The sequence below is a fragment of the Emydura macquarii genome, unplaced genomic scaffold (assembly GCF_026122565.2).
Source record: "Emydura macquarii macquarii isolate MOO-44397 ecotype Brisbane River unplaced genomic scaffold, CSIRO-AGI_Emac_v2 contig_2863, whole genome shotgun sequence".
NCBI lineage: Eukaryota > Metazoa > Chordata > Testudines > Chelidae > Emydura > Emydura macquarii.
In genome coordinates, this window is record NW_027133000.1 from 293069 (window position 1) to 308839 (window position 15771).

Consider the following 15771-nt stretch of genomic DNA (forward strand, 5'->3'; position numbering starts at 1 on the left):
TCTGTATGCATATAACAATCTTTATTGACAAAAAGTTAAAATTACCCTGAGACCAGAATCAACTGCACACTGCAGATATGAAGTAGAAACTTCTTTAAAATGCAGCCTTGATTTTGAGCTCATAAACAGAATGTTGTTATATATAGATACACTGGTTAAAAGAAATTGAATGAGAATACCATTCCCCTGCACTAGAAAAATCAAATATAAAACTTGAAGTAATACTGAACACTGGAAAAATAGTAGCAGAAAAAGTTCTCTTCACTTTCCTGGTAGACTTTGAAGATTAACAAATTGATTGCCTTTGGGAGAGTTGTTTTAGGAGTGAGAAGAAAAACGTTCAACGTTGGTCAGTTTGACAGTAGAGATTCTCTGCTTTGGGATCCATTCCAGTTTTCACTTTCTCTTCAGCTAGCTGGCTTCATTATTTTTTGCCAGAACAAGAGGAGCAATGCAGAATTGCTACAGTGGCACCATCAGCTGGATGCAGGCAACACTATCTCTTTTGCAGTCACATTTTTGTATTCTAGCTTTTCCAATTATTTGCTTAGCTCCTGCTCCAAGAAGGCATTTACATGAGAAAGCTTCTTCCTGCTGGCTAGGGTTAAAACATACCAGCTACTTCTGTAGCAAATGTCTTCTCTATATGCAGTCTCTATTGTTCACTGTCCTAGTTAGTGCATACAGCCAAAGGGGCACCTTTATTGGGTTGTACAGTTCGGTGCTTTATCCTTTTCTGAACCAAGCCACTGCTTAAAACGATCTTCTGTACACTCTGGTCCTGCAGATTGTGTGTCTGAACAAGAGAGAACATAATAGTAAGAGATGTAACTTGCTTAGTTTAGTACATTAGAATACAATTGCTTTGTCTTGACTAGACTTTGAGAAGGTGTTCAAAAGATTTAACTAGCCCATGTGATTCAACCACTACCTTTAAATCCTAGGGCATGTCTATATCACAAACCAAAGTCGACCTATGTTAGGTCCACTTACAGCCACCACAGTAATTACTATGGTGGCTGATGTGCACCACCAACAGGAGGAGGATAGTGTGAACATCCTCACTAGGAGCGCTTCCAGTGACTGAAGAAGGGCAGGTTGAGGGGCTGAAAGCCAGGGCTCTCAGTTCTGTGCAGTTCCCAGCTCAGTAAGCCATGAAATTGACAAGGCTGCTCAACTCCCAGCTGGGAGCTAGATCTGAAGCCAACCAGGCTTCTCCCCAGCTCCCAATGGGGAGCACTCTTCTCTGCCTGGCTCCCAGCCAGAAGCAGGTTCCATTCTCCCAGGAGGGGGAAAAGGGGGGGAAGAGAGGAGGCTGGGCCCTAGCTGCCTGACTTTCTTGTCAATTTCATGGCTCCGCTGTGAAATTGACAAGACAGCCAACAGCCCATGTAAGGGATGCAGTGTCTGTGTAGACACTGGGTTGCCCTAACTACACCGACATAAGCCTTATGCCTTCTGTGGAGGTGGAATTATTCTGTCGGTATAGGGCACTTACATCGACAGGAGGAAGGCTGTAGTGTAGACACTGACATAATTAGGTCGACATAAGCTGCCTTATGTCGACCTAATGGTGTAGTGTAGACCAGCCCCTGGTCTCTAGACAAGGCCCATCTTTGATCTTAGCAGTTGAGCTGAGACATGGAATTGTGTGGGGACCTCAGACTTTGGGAGATTTGCTGGCAGAAGTGGCAGTAATAAGTTAGGTCATGCTCACTGAAGAGTGGTGACAATGTCAAAACTTGCTCCAGCAAACTGGTGCTTCAACACACTGCTGGGGAGAATTGATGGTTTTTCAAACAGCTAATAGTGGCTGTGATGGTGCTGTGTAGATGTAATGCAGGCTACCTGTAAAGGCTTCCCACACAAAAGGTGGCAGGATGGAGAAGAGTAGAAAGGTCATTATTTGCAGGCCAGGAGGCATGGAGAGAGGCAGGAAAGAAGATGAGTAGAGCAAAGAAGGAGGGAGTAGGGGGAAGTGAGAAAGCTTTGAAGAGGGAGACATTGCCCAGGTTGCCATCTTTGCCGCTGGAGAAGGAGAGACTGGCAACTTGGGTGCAAAACTTGCTCTTAAAAATAAAAGGTTAGTCCTTGGAGACAGAAATTTGCTTAATGCTGCCTCTAGAGTCACGTGAGTGAAACTAGCTTGTAGCTCTTTTTCTGCACTGGTGGAGGGCCAATCCTTGAAAATTCACTAGGGATGGCCAGATGACAAGAATGCCATGTGGTGAAAAGTTGAGGTTTTTGCATTTGGTTTTGTTCTAGATTGGGATGAAATACAGACCTTTTGAAACATCTTGCAAAATACAAGCAAGCAACCTACCCCAGAGTAGCCAATACCCCAGTTACTAGGGAACCACCTATGATATGGGAGATCCAGGTTCAAGTCCCTGCTCTCAATCAGGCAGAACAGGGATGTGAACCTGGGTTTCCCATATTCCAGATGAGTGCCTTAGCCATTGGGCAATTGGCTATTCTGAGTAGGGGTAGCAGAATCTTTCAAAATTCCATTTTAAACCTGAGAAGTCATCCTGACAAAAGGTTAATTGAAACAGATGTTTCAGCAAATAGTTTCCGTTTTGATATACCAGCACTTTACAACAAAACACTGTTTATTCTAAAAAATTCCCAGCCAGGTCTAGAATTCACCTCTTCCAATCCTTTCTGAACTACAACTATATAAATGAAATTATGTAAATGAAAAATACAAAAACCTTCAGAATCCAATATATCCACTGTACAACAGCATAATATTTCATTTGTCCATCCTTACTACTAATCACCAAATTCAGTTTCCACTGAAATAAAAGCTAGCCCAATCTTTGGAGTACTCACCCAGTTTAGGTGTTCAAGTCTCCAGGTACACATGAATATTAAACTGCAGCATGCACAAACACTAGACCTTTCACAGGTCTGGCTAGCCAACCCTTTATTGTTCTACTGAATAGTTGTTCTTAACAGAGACAGTATTGTATTACGCACCTGTAAGTGTGCCTAAGTTTGAGTTATCAAAGAAATTTGAACAAGTTAGAGGCAGTGCATTTGGTGAATCCAGAGGCAGAATTTCTTTTGAAGTAGGTTCCTTGGAGGGAGAAGGCATTTGCTCTTTAAATGAAAGAGATGCTGTCTTCCGTGGAGACCTCTGTATCATCTCCCGAGCAGTGTCTCTAGAGAACTGTGCTTTTATTTTTAGTGCTCTCTCTTTCCATTTTGTAAGTTCCTCTTTCAGTTGAACCTCATTGCTTAAAAGGAGAAAACAACAGAGTGTAAATTATTGGAAGCCTACAGGTTTTTAAAATTAAGCTAATACTTTGACAACCCTGAAAGGCAAATTCTGTATCCAAAGAAGACACATACTGTGAGCAGGACAATGAAAATTCCCTCACACCACATCAACGCGCGTTGATCCTGACTTGAAGGGACAATCTCTAGAATCAAAGCAGTTAAGTCTCCATACCCATTCAACTTTCTGCCACAAAACTGTTAAACAGACAACCAGTTAATATAAACTTGCTTACATAAGTTGGCAGTAAGAAGGGAAACCATTTCGTTTCCTAAGAAGTGAGGAAGAGACTGAAAGGTGAAATGTCACCATTCAAACCATGGATGTGTGAAAGGCTCTAGTCCTAAGCCACAAAGAGAAAGTTCATCAAAACAAATGAATCTTTCAAAATTTCTCACTTCTAGGATTCTACCCAGAAATATGAACTTTTACTGCATTTAATTATTATAAATCACCCAGCAAGTATAGAAATCAGTTAAATCAGAAACTAGATTCTAGACACTAATGATTAGGTTTTTAAACTTACCTTACTAGAAGGTCATTTTGTTTCTTCAACTGCAAGTTTTCTTTTTGTAATTTAGCTTGTTCAGATTTTAAAATGAGCATATGTGTGCTCTGCACAATCCCACTGCCACCACCACAAGTCAGGGGTACATGGGATGCCTGAGGAACATCTTTTCCTGATATTACTGGGGAAAAAAATTGTTTGAATCTGTATTAGAAGCTATCATTTGCTATTTCTTGGACAATACAAAAATCAAGTAAAGTTGATCTTCATAAAGTAAGAAAAGATGTGTTCGATGACTAGAAAATGATACTGAAAATTCCCTTTTGGGCTTAAGCGTCCACAGTACAGGTTGCAAGTACGGTTAAAACAGCTTTAACTTTTTAACTTTTAGCTTTCTATACTGGAATTTACACAGGTTGCCAATTACCTAGTATAAAACTCAAATGGTTCTCTAGTAAATGAGATTATCTAATGCATTTAACTGACAAATCCAAAATACAATCATATTATATCACAGTTATGGTTAGAAGAGGTAACCATAATACCTAACATAACATTATTCATCAGTAGATCTTAAAGCACTTTACAAAAGGAGGCAAGAATTGTTATTCCCATTTTACAGGTGGGGAAATTGAGGCCTAGAGAGGGGAAATGATTTGCTCAAGGTAATCTAGTGGATAGAGCCAGAAACAGAACCTAGGTCTTCCAAGTCACAGTCTAGTAGTGCTCTATCTACTAAGCAACACTGCCTCTCATCTTGACATAGTGATGATTCTCCTTTGCCTCCCAGTTTTGCAAAAGCTATATAAATTTGCCTCAATTTGTGTACCACTCTGTCCAGCAGTGTTTGATGAAAGTGTGGGGCCAATTACAAAAATAGCCAGATATGCCCTTGAGCTATGAACAGCAATAAGTAAATAAATAAATACAAGTCCGCACTTTCATACCTCATCACTTCTGCAGTCACACATGGAAGAAATCTAAGTGCTAAATTATGGTGATTCCCACAGTTAATGAGTGGAGTGTGAAGAGCTTTTAATCAACCAAATAGCTCACTATACCTCACCAACCATATCTCTCAAAGAAAGTCTTGTTCCTCTCTTAACCCACTGCGGACAAAAGACAACTCTGTACATGTGCTCTATGTACAACCCACAGCCTCAGTTCTATGTTTTGTAGATATTAATGTGAAAAAAAATCCCTTTATGTATTTTATATTTACCAGTAACATCTTGTTCTTGCTGTGTTCTTCTGAGTTCTTCTTTTAATTTTCTTAACTGTTCCTCTTTGTGTTTTTCAAGGGCTTTTGTATTAGCAATTCTGCATAAGGAAAAAGAGGAAGCCACTATTTTAGCAGTTTAGCAACAGGATCCAAATATATACTGATAAAATAGCAAAACATATCAGAGCTAAAAACTAGAACTCTTCACCAAGGAACACAAAACACTACATTTACACAGTTCTTCCCCCTTCACTCTTATGACAAAATGGCTCTTCTCTAATTTCTGGGTAGATTAAAGACACGCAGAGCTCTCTTCAAAACTTTGCTTGAGCACCAAATATCCAATAGGGTTTGTATTTTCAGTTTCTACCTATTCCTGGGAGATATCTGAAGCACCTAGGTAGGATGTCTGAAACAACCTATAAAAAAACTACTTCTAAACATCAGATTGTATGCTTTCCAAAAAAAAAAAAATAATAATAATTGGGAAATTACAGGATACATACTATAGTAAAAAAATTAAACTTACTCCTGTTCAAAAATGCTGGATTGTTTCATTCTTTCCATGTTAACTTTCACCAACTGAGTTTTGAGATTATCAATTTCTTCTTTATATAACTCGGCACCTTTATCTAACTTCGCCTAATGTGGTTGGGTGAGAGAAAAGAAGCGATGTAGTGAGAAGAAAGTTAGATCTGTTAAAATTAATTATGGATATTTATATATCATCTTGCAGAGGCAATACTCTTATTCTAATTATGTTACTTGGGTTCCAATCTTGGTCACTCGCTGCTACACTGAGAATGTCTGAAGATACAGGCTAAACCATAGGGAAAGAAGGCATCATTCCAATACCATATAGTGCAACAGACTGGCTTCCAAATGTTGGCCTTCAAGAACTTTCTCTGATTTTCTCCCAGCTCTCAAGTGGAAAACAGGAGCGACATTTTGCTTAGACAACTATGAAGTTTTACAATGAAACTAAACGTACCTTGAGAGTCTGTTTCGCTGTTAACGCATTTCTAAGACACTTCTCTGTCTCATTTAATTTAAACTGAAGCTGGGTAAGTTCACTTGCAGCAGCTTTCATTTTCTTCTCTGCTTGTAACTTGGCTATTTTCTCTTCCTTCTCCTTGACATTTTCTTCTGCTTCATTTATTTTATTTTGTAGCTTTTGGATTGTTGTTTTCATAATCTTTTGAGAAAAATATCCAATTATTAGAAGTTATCTTAGCAATTGCAACTATATTTGGCAGGCTTATCAGCTGTTTCAGAGGCAAAGGAAATAAAATGTTGCCTTTTTCTGCTGGCTAGAAAATGTGAGAAGGTGTTTGCTGCCTGTGGCAACCACTGCAGTTCCAGGACTGTCAGCATAACTTTTTCCAAATATTCTAATATGCTCAAAACTCTAGAAAACAGTGCATCTAACAACTGATTAAATGCTATCAGCTACCCAATTGTCCCACACCCATCTAAGCTTCTTGCAGAAGTACCAGATATCTTAATTTCTTCACTATAGTCAAGTACCTAGTCATTTCTACTAAAGTTTATGAATTGATCATCACCCATGTCGTTATCTAGTTTCCCAGTTCAGTCCTGATCCAGTAGGATCTCTCTGAATTATTCTTCGAAATAAAGGATATTTAATTCTGGTTTTGAGTTATGAACTAAAATACATATGCCTTATAGCCATCGTTAGACACAACACTTTAAATATATTTAAGTACATTTGAAATACTCTCAGTTGGATCACATTCATGTACTCTACTGTAAATCTAACCTGTAACCACAGTTTCAACTCGTCACATTCTAAATAAGACCGCTCTAATTTATTTTTGGATAATGAAACAGCTACAGAAAAGTTAAGTGCAGTCTGGGCCAGTGGTGTATATAGCACAGATTTATATTCATCATCTAATCTATTTTTTTTAGGTTTTTCTTCATCTCAGTTTAAATTACCTTGTGAAATTTCTCTGCTTTGTTTACAGATTGTTTTGCATTCCTGCTTATTTAAATTCATTAAGTAGCATATCAGATTATGTACCTTTATATCTTGATCCGTGGCTTTTAATTGGTTATGAAGTCTATAGTTTTCTTCTTCTAATGCAAGATTGGCAACACCACAAGGTGCCAGCTGTTGCTTAATTGTCATAAATTGTTCAAGTAACTCCTCAGTCTTCCCTTTTTTTTGTTTCAGTTCAATTTCTGAGTCCTTGCAATAGTTGGCAGTTCTGGTATCTAACTCTGATGAAATTTGAAGGAGTGTCTGCAAAATTAAATTGTAAAACTGTTAGTTTTCAGAAGCCAGACACAAATAAAATACTGTAAAGATATATGCTAAGTATCCTTCAGTTTATATCTTATGGATCTTATCCATAATATTTTGCTGAAAGTACTCATTGACACTCAAGGCATAAAAGGGCAAAGGTTGGCTTCACTCCTCAAAAGAGAAATTATATGCACTCTGTCATAACCTTGTCAGTCTTTCCTGGCATGGACTGTAGTGTTATGGCAATAAAGAAGAATGATATGATGGAATTAAAGAAAGACTTCTTTCATGAGAATAGCAGGGAAACAGCAGAACTATTTCACAGTGAGATTTACTAGAATTTATTCTATGTATATTTTAGTAACAAGAAGTGTAAAAGTTTGGGATGAAAATGGTAAACTGGAGCTATTCCAACAACCCAAATATTTAACTTGTCAGAGTACATACATCCACTTATTTGGGAATGGCAAAATCATTATGCAGGGAACTGACTCTTTAAAAAGGAGTTAAATGTATGCATTTAGAATATACTTATTTCCAATATGCAAGATAGGAAGATTGTCAGAACTGGCTCTGGGGTACAAATTAGACTCTGAGGTTTGAATGACTCACCTCAAGAACCTTAAAAAGTTGGGGTGGCGAGGAAGAGGAGAAAGAACTGCTTCATAAGAGAACCTAGAGCTTTCTGTCCTTAAATTTTTACTCCCACTAACATAGCTTGAGCTTTTAGTGCAGGAAAGGTGCAGAAAAGAGGGGAAAAAAATGGAACAAAATGATACAATAATATGGTAACAAGTCTTGAAGTAGTGTTGGAGAAACAAGAAAATAGCATCCTTGGTGAAGAGTTAGAAGAAACAGAAGTGATTGGATCAAGCCCTAAAACCGTGCAAGCAAAGACACATCTATGTACATTAAAAACAAGAAGGAGACTTTTCCTAGGATTTCCAATGGGCTTTGGCTCAGGCCCTTAAATGAGCCAAGAATTTGCCTTCCCCCTTTGCTAGAGATCACATGACCTGTAAACTATACTTCTTTCTGTAAAATGCCTATAAATAGATTGCACACTTCATATGAATCATTACATGTACCTAAACTGTCTTAAATCTCTGGAGATTTTAAGTCTCAGCCATATTAAATTATGACATTTCATACAGAAGGCATATTTCTAAAACTACTGTCATCGTTTTAGTTTAAGATTGGTTTTGCTGGAGCAACTTTACATGTAAACTCATTTTCATGGGGCTCTGATACAGAGTATAGTATTACAATGGACCACAACTTTAGAACATCTTTTCATGCAGCATTAAAAACTCATTTTTCAAGTTTAAGACAAAGTTGTTTGCAATTTTCAGATAGAAGTCATCAGGGTCTTCCAAAAGTCCACAGTTAGGAGCTATAGTGCATAACTATGTAAACATCTCTGGTATGTAGAGGTGCCTGGGTTTAAGGAGCAGCAGGTGCTCTGAGCACTGACAGACTTAAAAAAAAAAAAAAAAAAAAAAAAAAAAAAGAAGCAGTTTGCCTGCCTTTCCCTACCCCGATTACAGCGTAAAAAGCACAGGAACTGTGAGGAGAAAGTTCATGGGAGACAGGGCAGAAAACAGCAATTTTCTGAATAAAAAATACTTAGACTGTCTGGTCTGGAATTCAATATAGACCAAGAACTTTCAAAGGGTACCATGCTTAGATGTGTGAGAGGAAAACAAAAAAGAAACAAAAACCCTGTAAAACTTCTAACTAAAGCTTTACTTTACAGCTTAGTACAATATGAAGATACTACTGCAAGTTAGATGCTTTGCCTATACACAATATACAAATATTTGTTAAAACAACAATACTACCAGAAAAAAAAATCTGGTCGTTTTCTAGATTTCAGAGCTGTATTGAAAGACAAGTTGAATGATGTACTGTTATAGCAGGAATTTTTACCTTGACTTTAGGTTTCCAGATTTTAATCACTTGTAAAAGCCTCTCATTGTCTTGCTTTAGTCCTTCTTGAAGTTTTTCTACATCACTATGATTTCCTGAACAGGTTTCCAAGAACTTCATTGCTTTTTTTCTAGCACTCTCTTCCCATTGTAACTCAGCTTCTATGCTGAGAAGTTCAGATTCTATTTCTGCCACATCTCTGAGAATATACTGCATTGAAAAAAAAATGAAAATAAATGATTTACCAGTTTGACTGCACTACACTAGTTTTTATCAACTGAATAGCTCAAATAACTTCACTTACAATACTATTATAGTAATTTTCATAAAAAGTGTTAGCAAATACAGTATTTGCAATCTTACACTATAATGCTGTATACAGAATATTTATTTCTGAACGTTAGTTACCCTATATTTGAAATATAGGTTCAAAGTTTATTTTACATTCTACCCCTTTTATCAACCCCCCCATAAGAATTCCTTATCTTAATGACACAGTGGTATATATATTATTTAAATAATCAAGCAAAAGATATTTTTACAAAAGAAGTTGTGGGTGCTTCACAAGGCAAACACACAGAAATCCCTAAACTGAATATCTTACAATCTAATAAGCTCACTTAATGTACCACTTCATAAATAAGTTGAAAATTTAATTCTGATCAGATTCCTGCTAGAAAATTAAGATAAAAGAGATGAATTACATATAAAAACGAAGGCTAATATTAATTACTTTCCCATAGCTTACTAAAGCACGAGTCACCTGCAAATAAAAGCAACTCCACAGTGAAATAGCACATCCATGTTGTGAGATAGCTTAATCACCAAAATACAAATATTGACGTCTATTTCAGTCAAATCAATATATTGAGTACTACCTTGATGTGAAAGTCCAACTTCTGCTGCAATTCATGGGAAGCTGTTTCATCCTGTTGCAAACAAGTCTGCTTGAGACTTTGAATCTGAGACAGCAGCTCACCTTGTTTTCTTCTCTCATCAAGCAATTCCATTTCATGATTGTAAATGGTAGTATAGTGATGTGCCTTCTTCCGGCAAACACAGCTGAACAGAAACTGTTGTAGAGACACAGGAGAATATGAATAGCTCAGCATTAAAGGATACCTTGCATCTAGATAATGTTCTGGACAGCTATGTAGCACTTCATGCATATGCAAACATTTTAAAAGTGATGAACAGTAAGAGACTTATCAAAAAACTCTTATCTCAATTATTTTCACATTATGTTTGTAAATAATATGTTTTTCATAGCTCTAGAAAAACTCAAAGGGTTAAAGGCATTTGGACTAGACAGATGGGGATACTAAACTAGTGGCAGGAATATATGCTAAATAGTTTACAGTCTAACAGAGCAGAATTTTGACCCATGCAAATTAAAGGATCTTGATTTCAGTGAAGTTACTCTAGATTCACACCAATGTAATCAAATGCAGATCTGGTGTATTTGTTTTATGACATCTAGTATGGCCATAATCTGCCAGGTTTAAAGTCTGTTTGTTTTTCAAATGTCTGAAGCTATTACTTACACACAAGAGCCTCCAAAGTAAATAAACTAAGGAAGACTATAAAAGGAAAACGGACTAATAATTATTATGAAGTTAACAAGAACTTAAAACATACGACTCTAAAAATGCAAATGCTGATGTGAAGTTCTGAGATCGGACTATGGAACATTTCTTAATGAACAATATATTTACAAAAAGTGACAGCTGTACATTCTCAGGCTTAATCAAGGTTTTGTTTTCTTTGAACTACCATCACCAGTAACAGACGACTTCCTAGAAAAACTACTATAAAAAGACCCAGAAGAGAACTAACATATATGTATTTACTGTACCTATTTACATGATAGAACCTGATCTATTCATATGGTAGACTTCTTCTCCTTCCCCCATTTCTCTTCATTTTAAGTGATTGACTGCATTAATTCTTAATCACTCAACTGAAAGATGGGTGAGAGTTGCAAGTATCCAGAAACTTTAAAGCTACCCAATGTCTCAGATCAACACCTGCCATGGGATAAGGCTGTGATATGAAAGCAATCTGTATTTTTAAGAGGTTTACATAATGATGCACAATTCTACTTCTGGAGCATTTAGACTACAGATCAAGTTTTCTTTGACCAGTTACAATTGTTTAAAGAAATATTAAGAGTATTAGAATATTCAAATTAGCTGAACTATATTCAGAGTTTAAGGCCAACTATCTGGTCCTTAATTTGGCCCATTATACAGGGTTTATGAAGCAATTACATGTTATTTTACATTGCACATACTATATATGTTCTTCAATAGCTGCACACAGAGAACAAGTTCAGGAATGAACCTCAACCCTAACACTGCATATTCTTAATTTCTTCACAACCATAGAGCTCCATGAGCACTTGTATTAGTATGTTGGATATAGTGTAAAAGCAGAGCTATATGAAGCACTTCACACACTCTCTGTTTAAAATTTGTACCTTAAGTTTGTTCAACAAGCTCTGGAGATGATTGTTTATTTTCTCATTTTCCGTTTGAAGCCTTCTGACTTGTTTAGCCTGTTCAAGTGCAAGACCTGCCAGCATCACAGCTATTAGGTCTTTCTGACTGTTGAGTTCACTTTTCAGATTTAGAGAGAAGGCAGTGAGACACTCATATTTCTTTTCCATCATTGGGAATTTCTCCAGAAGCTCCTGCGATAAAGAAAAATGCAATCGGCCACAATAAAGAATAAAGCATGCTTGAAGAATGTTTTACACAGTGATCAATGATTGGATGATGCTTTAACAGCCCATCAGGCTCCAGGTGTTCTCTATGGAATGTATTGGTTTTATAATGTAAAGAGAAATAACTATGGAGTAAAAGATTGCAATCACTACTCATCACAGAAGAAAATGGGGTGGAAATTAGGTCAGACAGTACAAAGGTAGAGAGTTTGGTAACTCTACAAAAGAGAACTCCAGACTCAATTATATGCTTTCAAATGAGCTCAAGTTGTTTCCATGACTCAGACTCAAAGATCTTCATATCTCTGCTCTCGCCCCCTGCCCCTTATGATCAGTGTATTTTTCAGGACAGAGTGAACATTTCAAAAAGTGCACTGAATCAGTTTGTTTGCCAAGTGGTATTGTCTCCTTCCTTGTGTCTGGTTACAATAAAAGTTATGTTTAAACAAGACGTTACATTTCCCAGTACTTCAATCCCCCCAGTAACAACACAGGAATTGCCATATCAGACCATTATCCTGTGTCTAACAGTGGCTAGTGCCAGACACTTCAGAGATATGTGCAAGAAACCCTGAACCAGGCAGTTATGAAATAACTTGCCCATAGAGAAGTTTCTTCCTAATCCCTATTAGTTAGATCTTGGCTTATGCCATAAAGCATGAAGGTTATTTCCCTTTCAAATCTTTAAAACAAACTCTTTACTACTTTAGTTTTGGATATTTACACTCACCATATGAATATCCAAACCTTTGACTACTAAACTCCTGAACCCATGACATCTTGTGGAAATGAATTGCACAGGCTAACTATGTGTAGTATTAAAGTTCCCTTTTATCAAAAAGGGGTTGTACACTAATACTGTTAACAGATATCCAGTGTTGTAATCGTAAGAATTAAAAACAACCAACATTCTAGAAGGGGTACAAAAATCTTCAGAACCTGGATGTTAAGAGGCGGCTTCTCCCGTGGTCCAGTTATTCTATAACTACCTACTGTAAGGCTCCATACCCTTTCCTCTAAAACAGTTGGTGACTATCAGTAAGGGTCTTGAACTAGCTGGACCACTGATCTAACCCAGTATGGCAATTCCTGTTTTCCTCATCAGTTAAAAATTGATTGTATTTCAGATTCATTGAATGTTCCCTTGTTCTTGTATTATGAAAAAGGATGAATAGAAGTGCCCAAATGTACTTTATTTTTATCATTTGTTATTCTCTCTCTCTAGGGATCTTAATCATCTCCCTAGGCAAAGTCACATGGAACCTTTCTTTACATGGAACTTTTTCCATTCCTCATTCTCATCACCTGTTTAACCTCCTGTTTTTATTGCATTCTTTTGAGAGATAGGGTGTCCAAAAATGAACATAAAGTAATCCAGTGAGTTCATGCCACTGATTTATGTGATGTGTTCCAATATTTTCAGCATATACTATCCTGTTCCTTATACAATCTAACATTGCATTTTTAAACATGCAGCAACAACCAAAAATGAGATGTCTTCACTGAGCTGTCTATAACTGAGATGTCAGTTAAATTTTAGGGCTGTCAATTAATTGCAGTTAACTCGAGCAATTAATTCGTTTTAAGTCAACTTGATTTAAAAAATTAATCGCAATTAATCGCAGTTTTAATCGCAGTGTTAAACAGTAATAGAAAACCAATTTCAATTTTGGATGCTCTTCTATATTTTCAGATATATTGATTTCAATTACAATGCAGCAAAACAAAGCGTACAGTGCTCACTTTATATTATTTTATTACAAATATTTGCAATGTAAAAGATAAACAAAAGAAATAGTATTTTTCAATTCACCTCATACAAGTACTGTAGTGGAATCTCTTTATTGTGAAAGTGCAACTTACAAATGTAGCACTCAAAAACAAAACAATGTAAAATTTTAGAGCCTACAAGTCCACCCAATCCTACTTGTTCAGCCAATCGCTAAGACAAACTAGTTTGTTTACATTTACGGGAGTTAATGCTGCCCACTTCTTATTTACAATGGCACCTGAAAGTGAGAACAGGCGTTCACGTGGCACTGTTATAGCCAGCACTGCAAGGTATTTATGTGCCAGATATGCTAAAAACATTCATATGCCACTTCATATGCTTCAGCCACCATTCCAGAGGACATGTTTCCATACTGATGATGCTCGTTAGAAAAATAATGCATTAGTTAAATTTGTGACTGAATTCCTTGAGTGAGAATTGTATGTCTCCTGCTCTGTGGTTTACCTGCATTCTACCCCATATATTCATGTTATGGCAGTCTTGGATAATGACCCAGCACATGTTGGCCGATTTAAGAATGCTTTCACTGCAGATTTGACAAAATGCAAAGAAGGTACTAATGTGACATTTCTAAATATAGTTACAAAACTCAACCAAGGTTTAAAAATCTGAAGTGCCTTCCAAAGTCTGAGCGGGACAAGGTGTGGAACATGCTGTCAGAAGTCTTAAAAGAGCAACACTCCAATGCAGAAACTACAGAACCCAAACCACCAAAAGAGAAAATCAACCTTCTGTTGGCGGCATCTGATTCCGATGGTGAAAATGAACATGTGTCAGTCTGCACTGCTTTGTATCATTATTGAGCAGAACCCGTCGTCAGCATAGAAGCATGAAGTGGCATACAAATGTCTAGCATATCTAGCACATAAATACCTTGCAATACCAGCTACAATAGTGCCGTGCGAACACCTGTTCTCACTTTCAGGTGGCACTGTAAATAAGAAGTGGGCAGCATTATCTCCCTTAAATGTAAACAAACTTGTTTGCCTTAGTGATTGGCTGAACAAGAAGTAGGACTGAATGGACTTGTAGGCTCTAAAGTTTTACATTGTTTTATTTTTGAGTGCAGGGTTTTTTTACATAATTCTATATTTGTAAGTTCAACATTCATGATAAAGAGATTCCACTACAGTACTTGTACGAGACGAATTGAAATACTATTTCTTTTGTTTCTTTTTTACAGTGCAAATATTTGTAATAAAAAACAAACATAAAATGAGCACTGTATGCTTTGTATTGTGTTGTAATTAAAATCAATATTTTTGAAAGTATAGAAAACATCGAAAAATATTTAATTAAATGGTATTCTATTATTAATTTTTTTAATTGCTTAACAGCCCTAGTTAATTTATATTTCAATAAGAATGCGTGAGTAGTTCAAATTATTCTTTCCAATGTGCACCATCTTGCATGTACAACTCACATTTTTTAACATTAACTTTGTAGATGTTTTACATAAGCCAGTTCTATAAAGTATGACTGCTACGGCTGAAAAACAAAGTTCGTCCAGTTACAGGTAAGTAACTTCGTTTTCTTCTTTGAGTAATCATCCTTATTGTATTCCACTGAGGGTGATTAACAAGCAGTACCTATGTGGGAAGATGGTGTGAGGAGACTGTGGAACAGAGGACTGCTGCGCCAAATGAAGGATCTGTTGTGGAATCATGCACTAGAGTAGACTGTGTGGAAAAGGTGTGTACCGAATTCCACGTGGCCAGCTTGTATGGCATGTCTACGAGGGGCACATCGGGGGGCACGGCTATGGTTGATGTTTGCACTCTCATGGAATGAGCCCAAATCCTGTCTCTGCATGGGGGGAAATCGTCCAGATAATTGATAGCAGTCTGTAATGCACCCTGAGAACCACTTGAAGATTTGCTGGGTGGAAATGTCTTGGCCTTTGACGCTCTCTGGTATGGCCACAGAAAGCCTAGGAGATTTCCAGAATGGCTTTGTCTGTTCAAGATAAAGAACCAAGGCCCAGCAAATATTTAATGAGTGAAGTCTCTGTTCCTCGTTAGAGGCATAAGGCTTGGGGAAGAA

At 37.1% G+C, this 15771-nt stretch overlaps 1 protein-coding gene across 1 annotated transcript in view; it reads right to left on the reverse strand.

Annotated features, from left to right (window-relative positions):
• CENPE (centromere protein E) overlaps positions 1 to 15771 on the reverse strand; it is an 86217-nt gene continuing 70446 nt past the window's right edge. Inside the window, exons 38-47 of the mRNA XM_067568252.1 lie at positions 11691 to 11903; positions 10090 to 10284; positions 9212 to 9421; positions 7058 to 7279; positions 6005 to 6208; positions 5543 to 5655; positions 5014 to 5111; positions 3810 to 3972; positions 2983 to 3242; positions 1 to 796 (exon numbers count right to left, since the gene is read on the reverse strand). Of these exons, the coding sequence (XP_067424353.1) occupies positions 702 to 796; positions 2983 to 3242; positions 3810 to 3972; positions 5014 to 5111; positions 5543 to 5655; positions 6005 to 6208; positions 7058 to 7279; positions 9212 to 9421; positions 10090 to 10284; positions 11691 to 11903 (1773 nt within the window). The 3' untranslated portion in view covers positions 1 to 701. The remainder of the gene's footprint in view (positions 797 to 2982; positions 3243 to 3809; positions 3973 to 5013; positions 5112 to 5542; positions 5656 to 6004; positions 6209 to 7057; positions 7280 to 9211; positions 9422 to 10089; positions 10285 to 11690; positions 11904 to 15771) is intronic.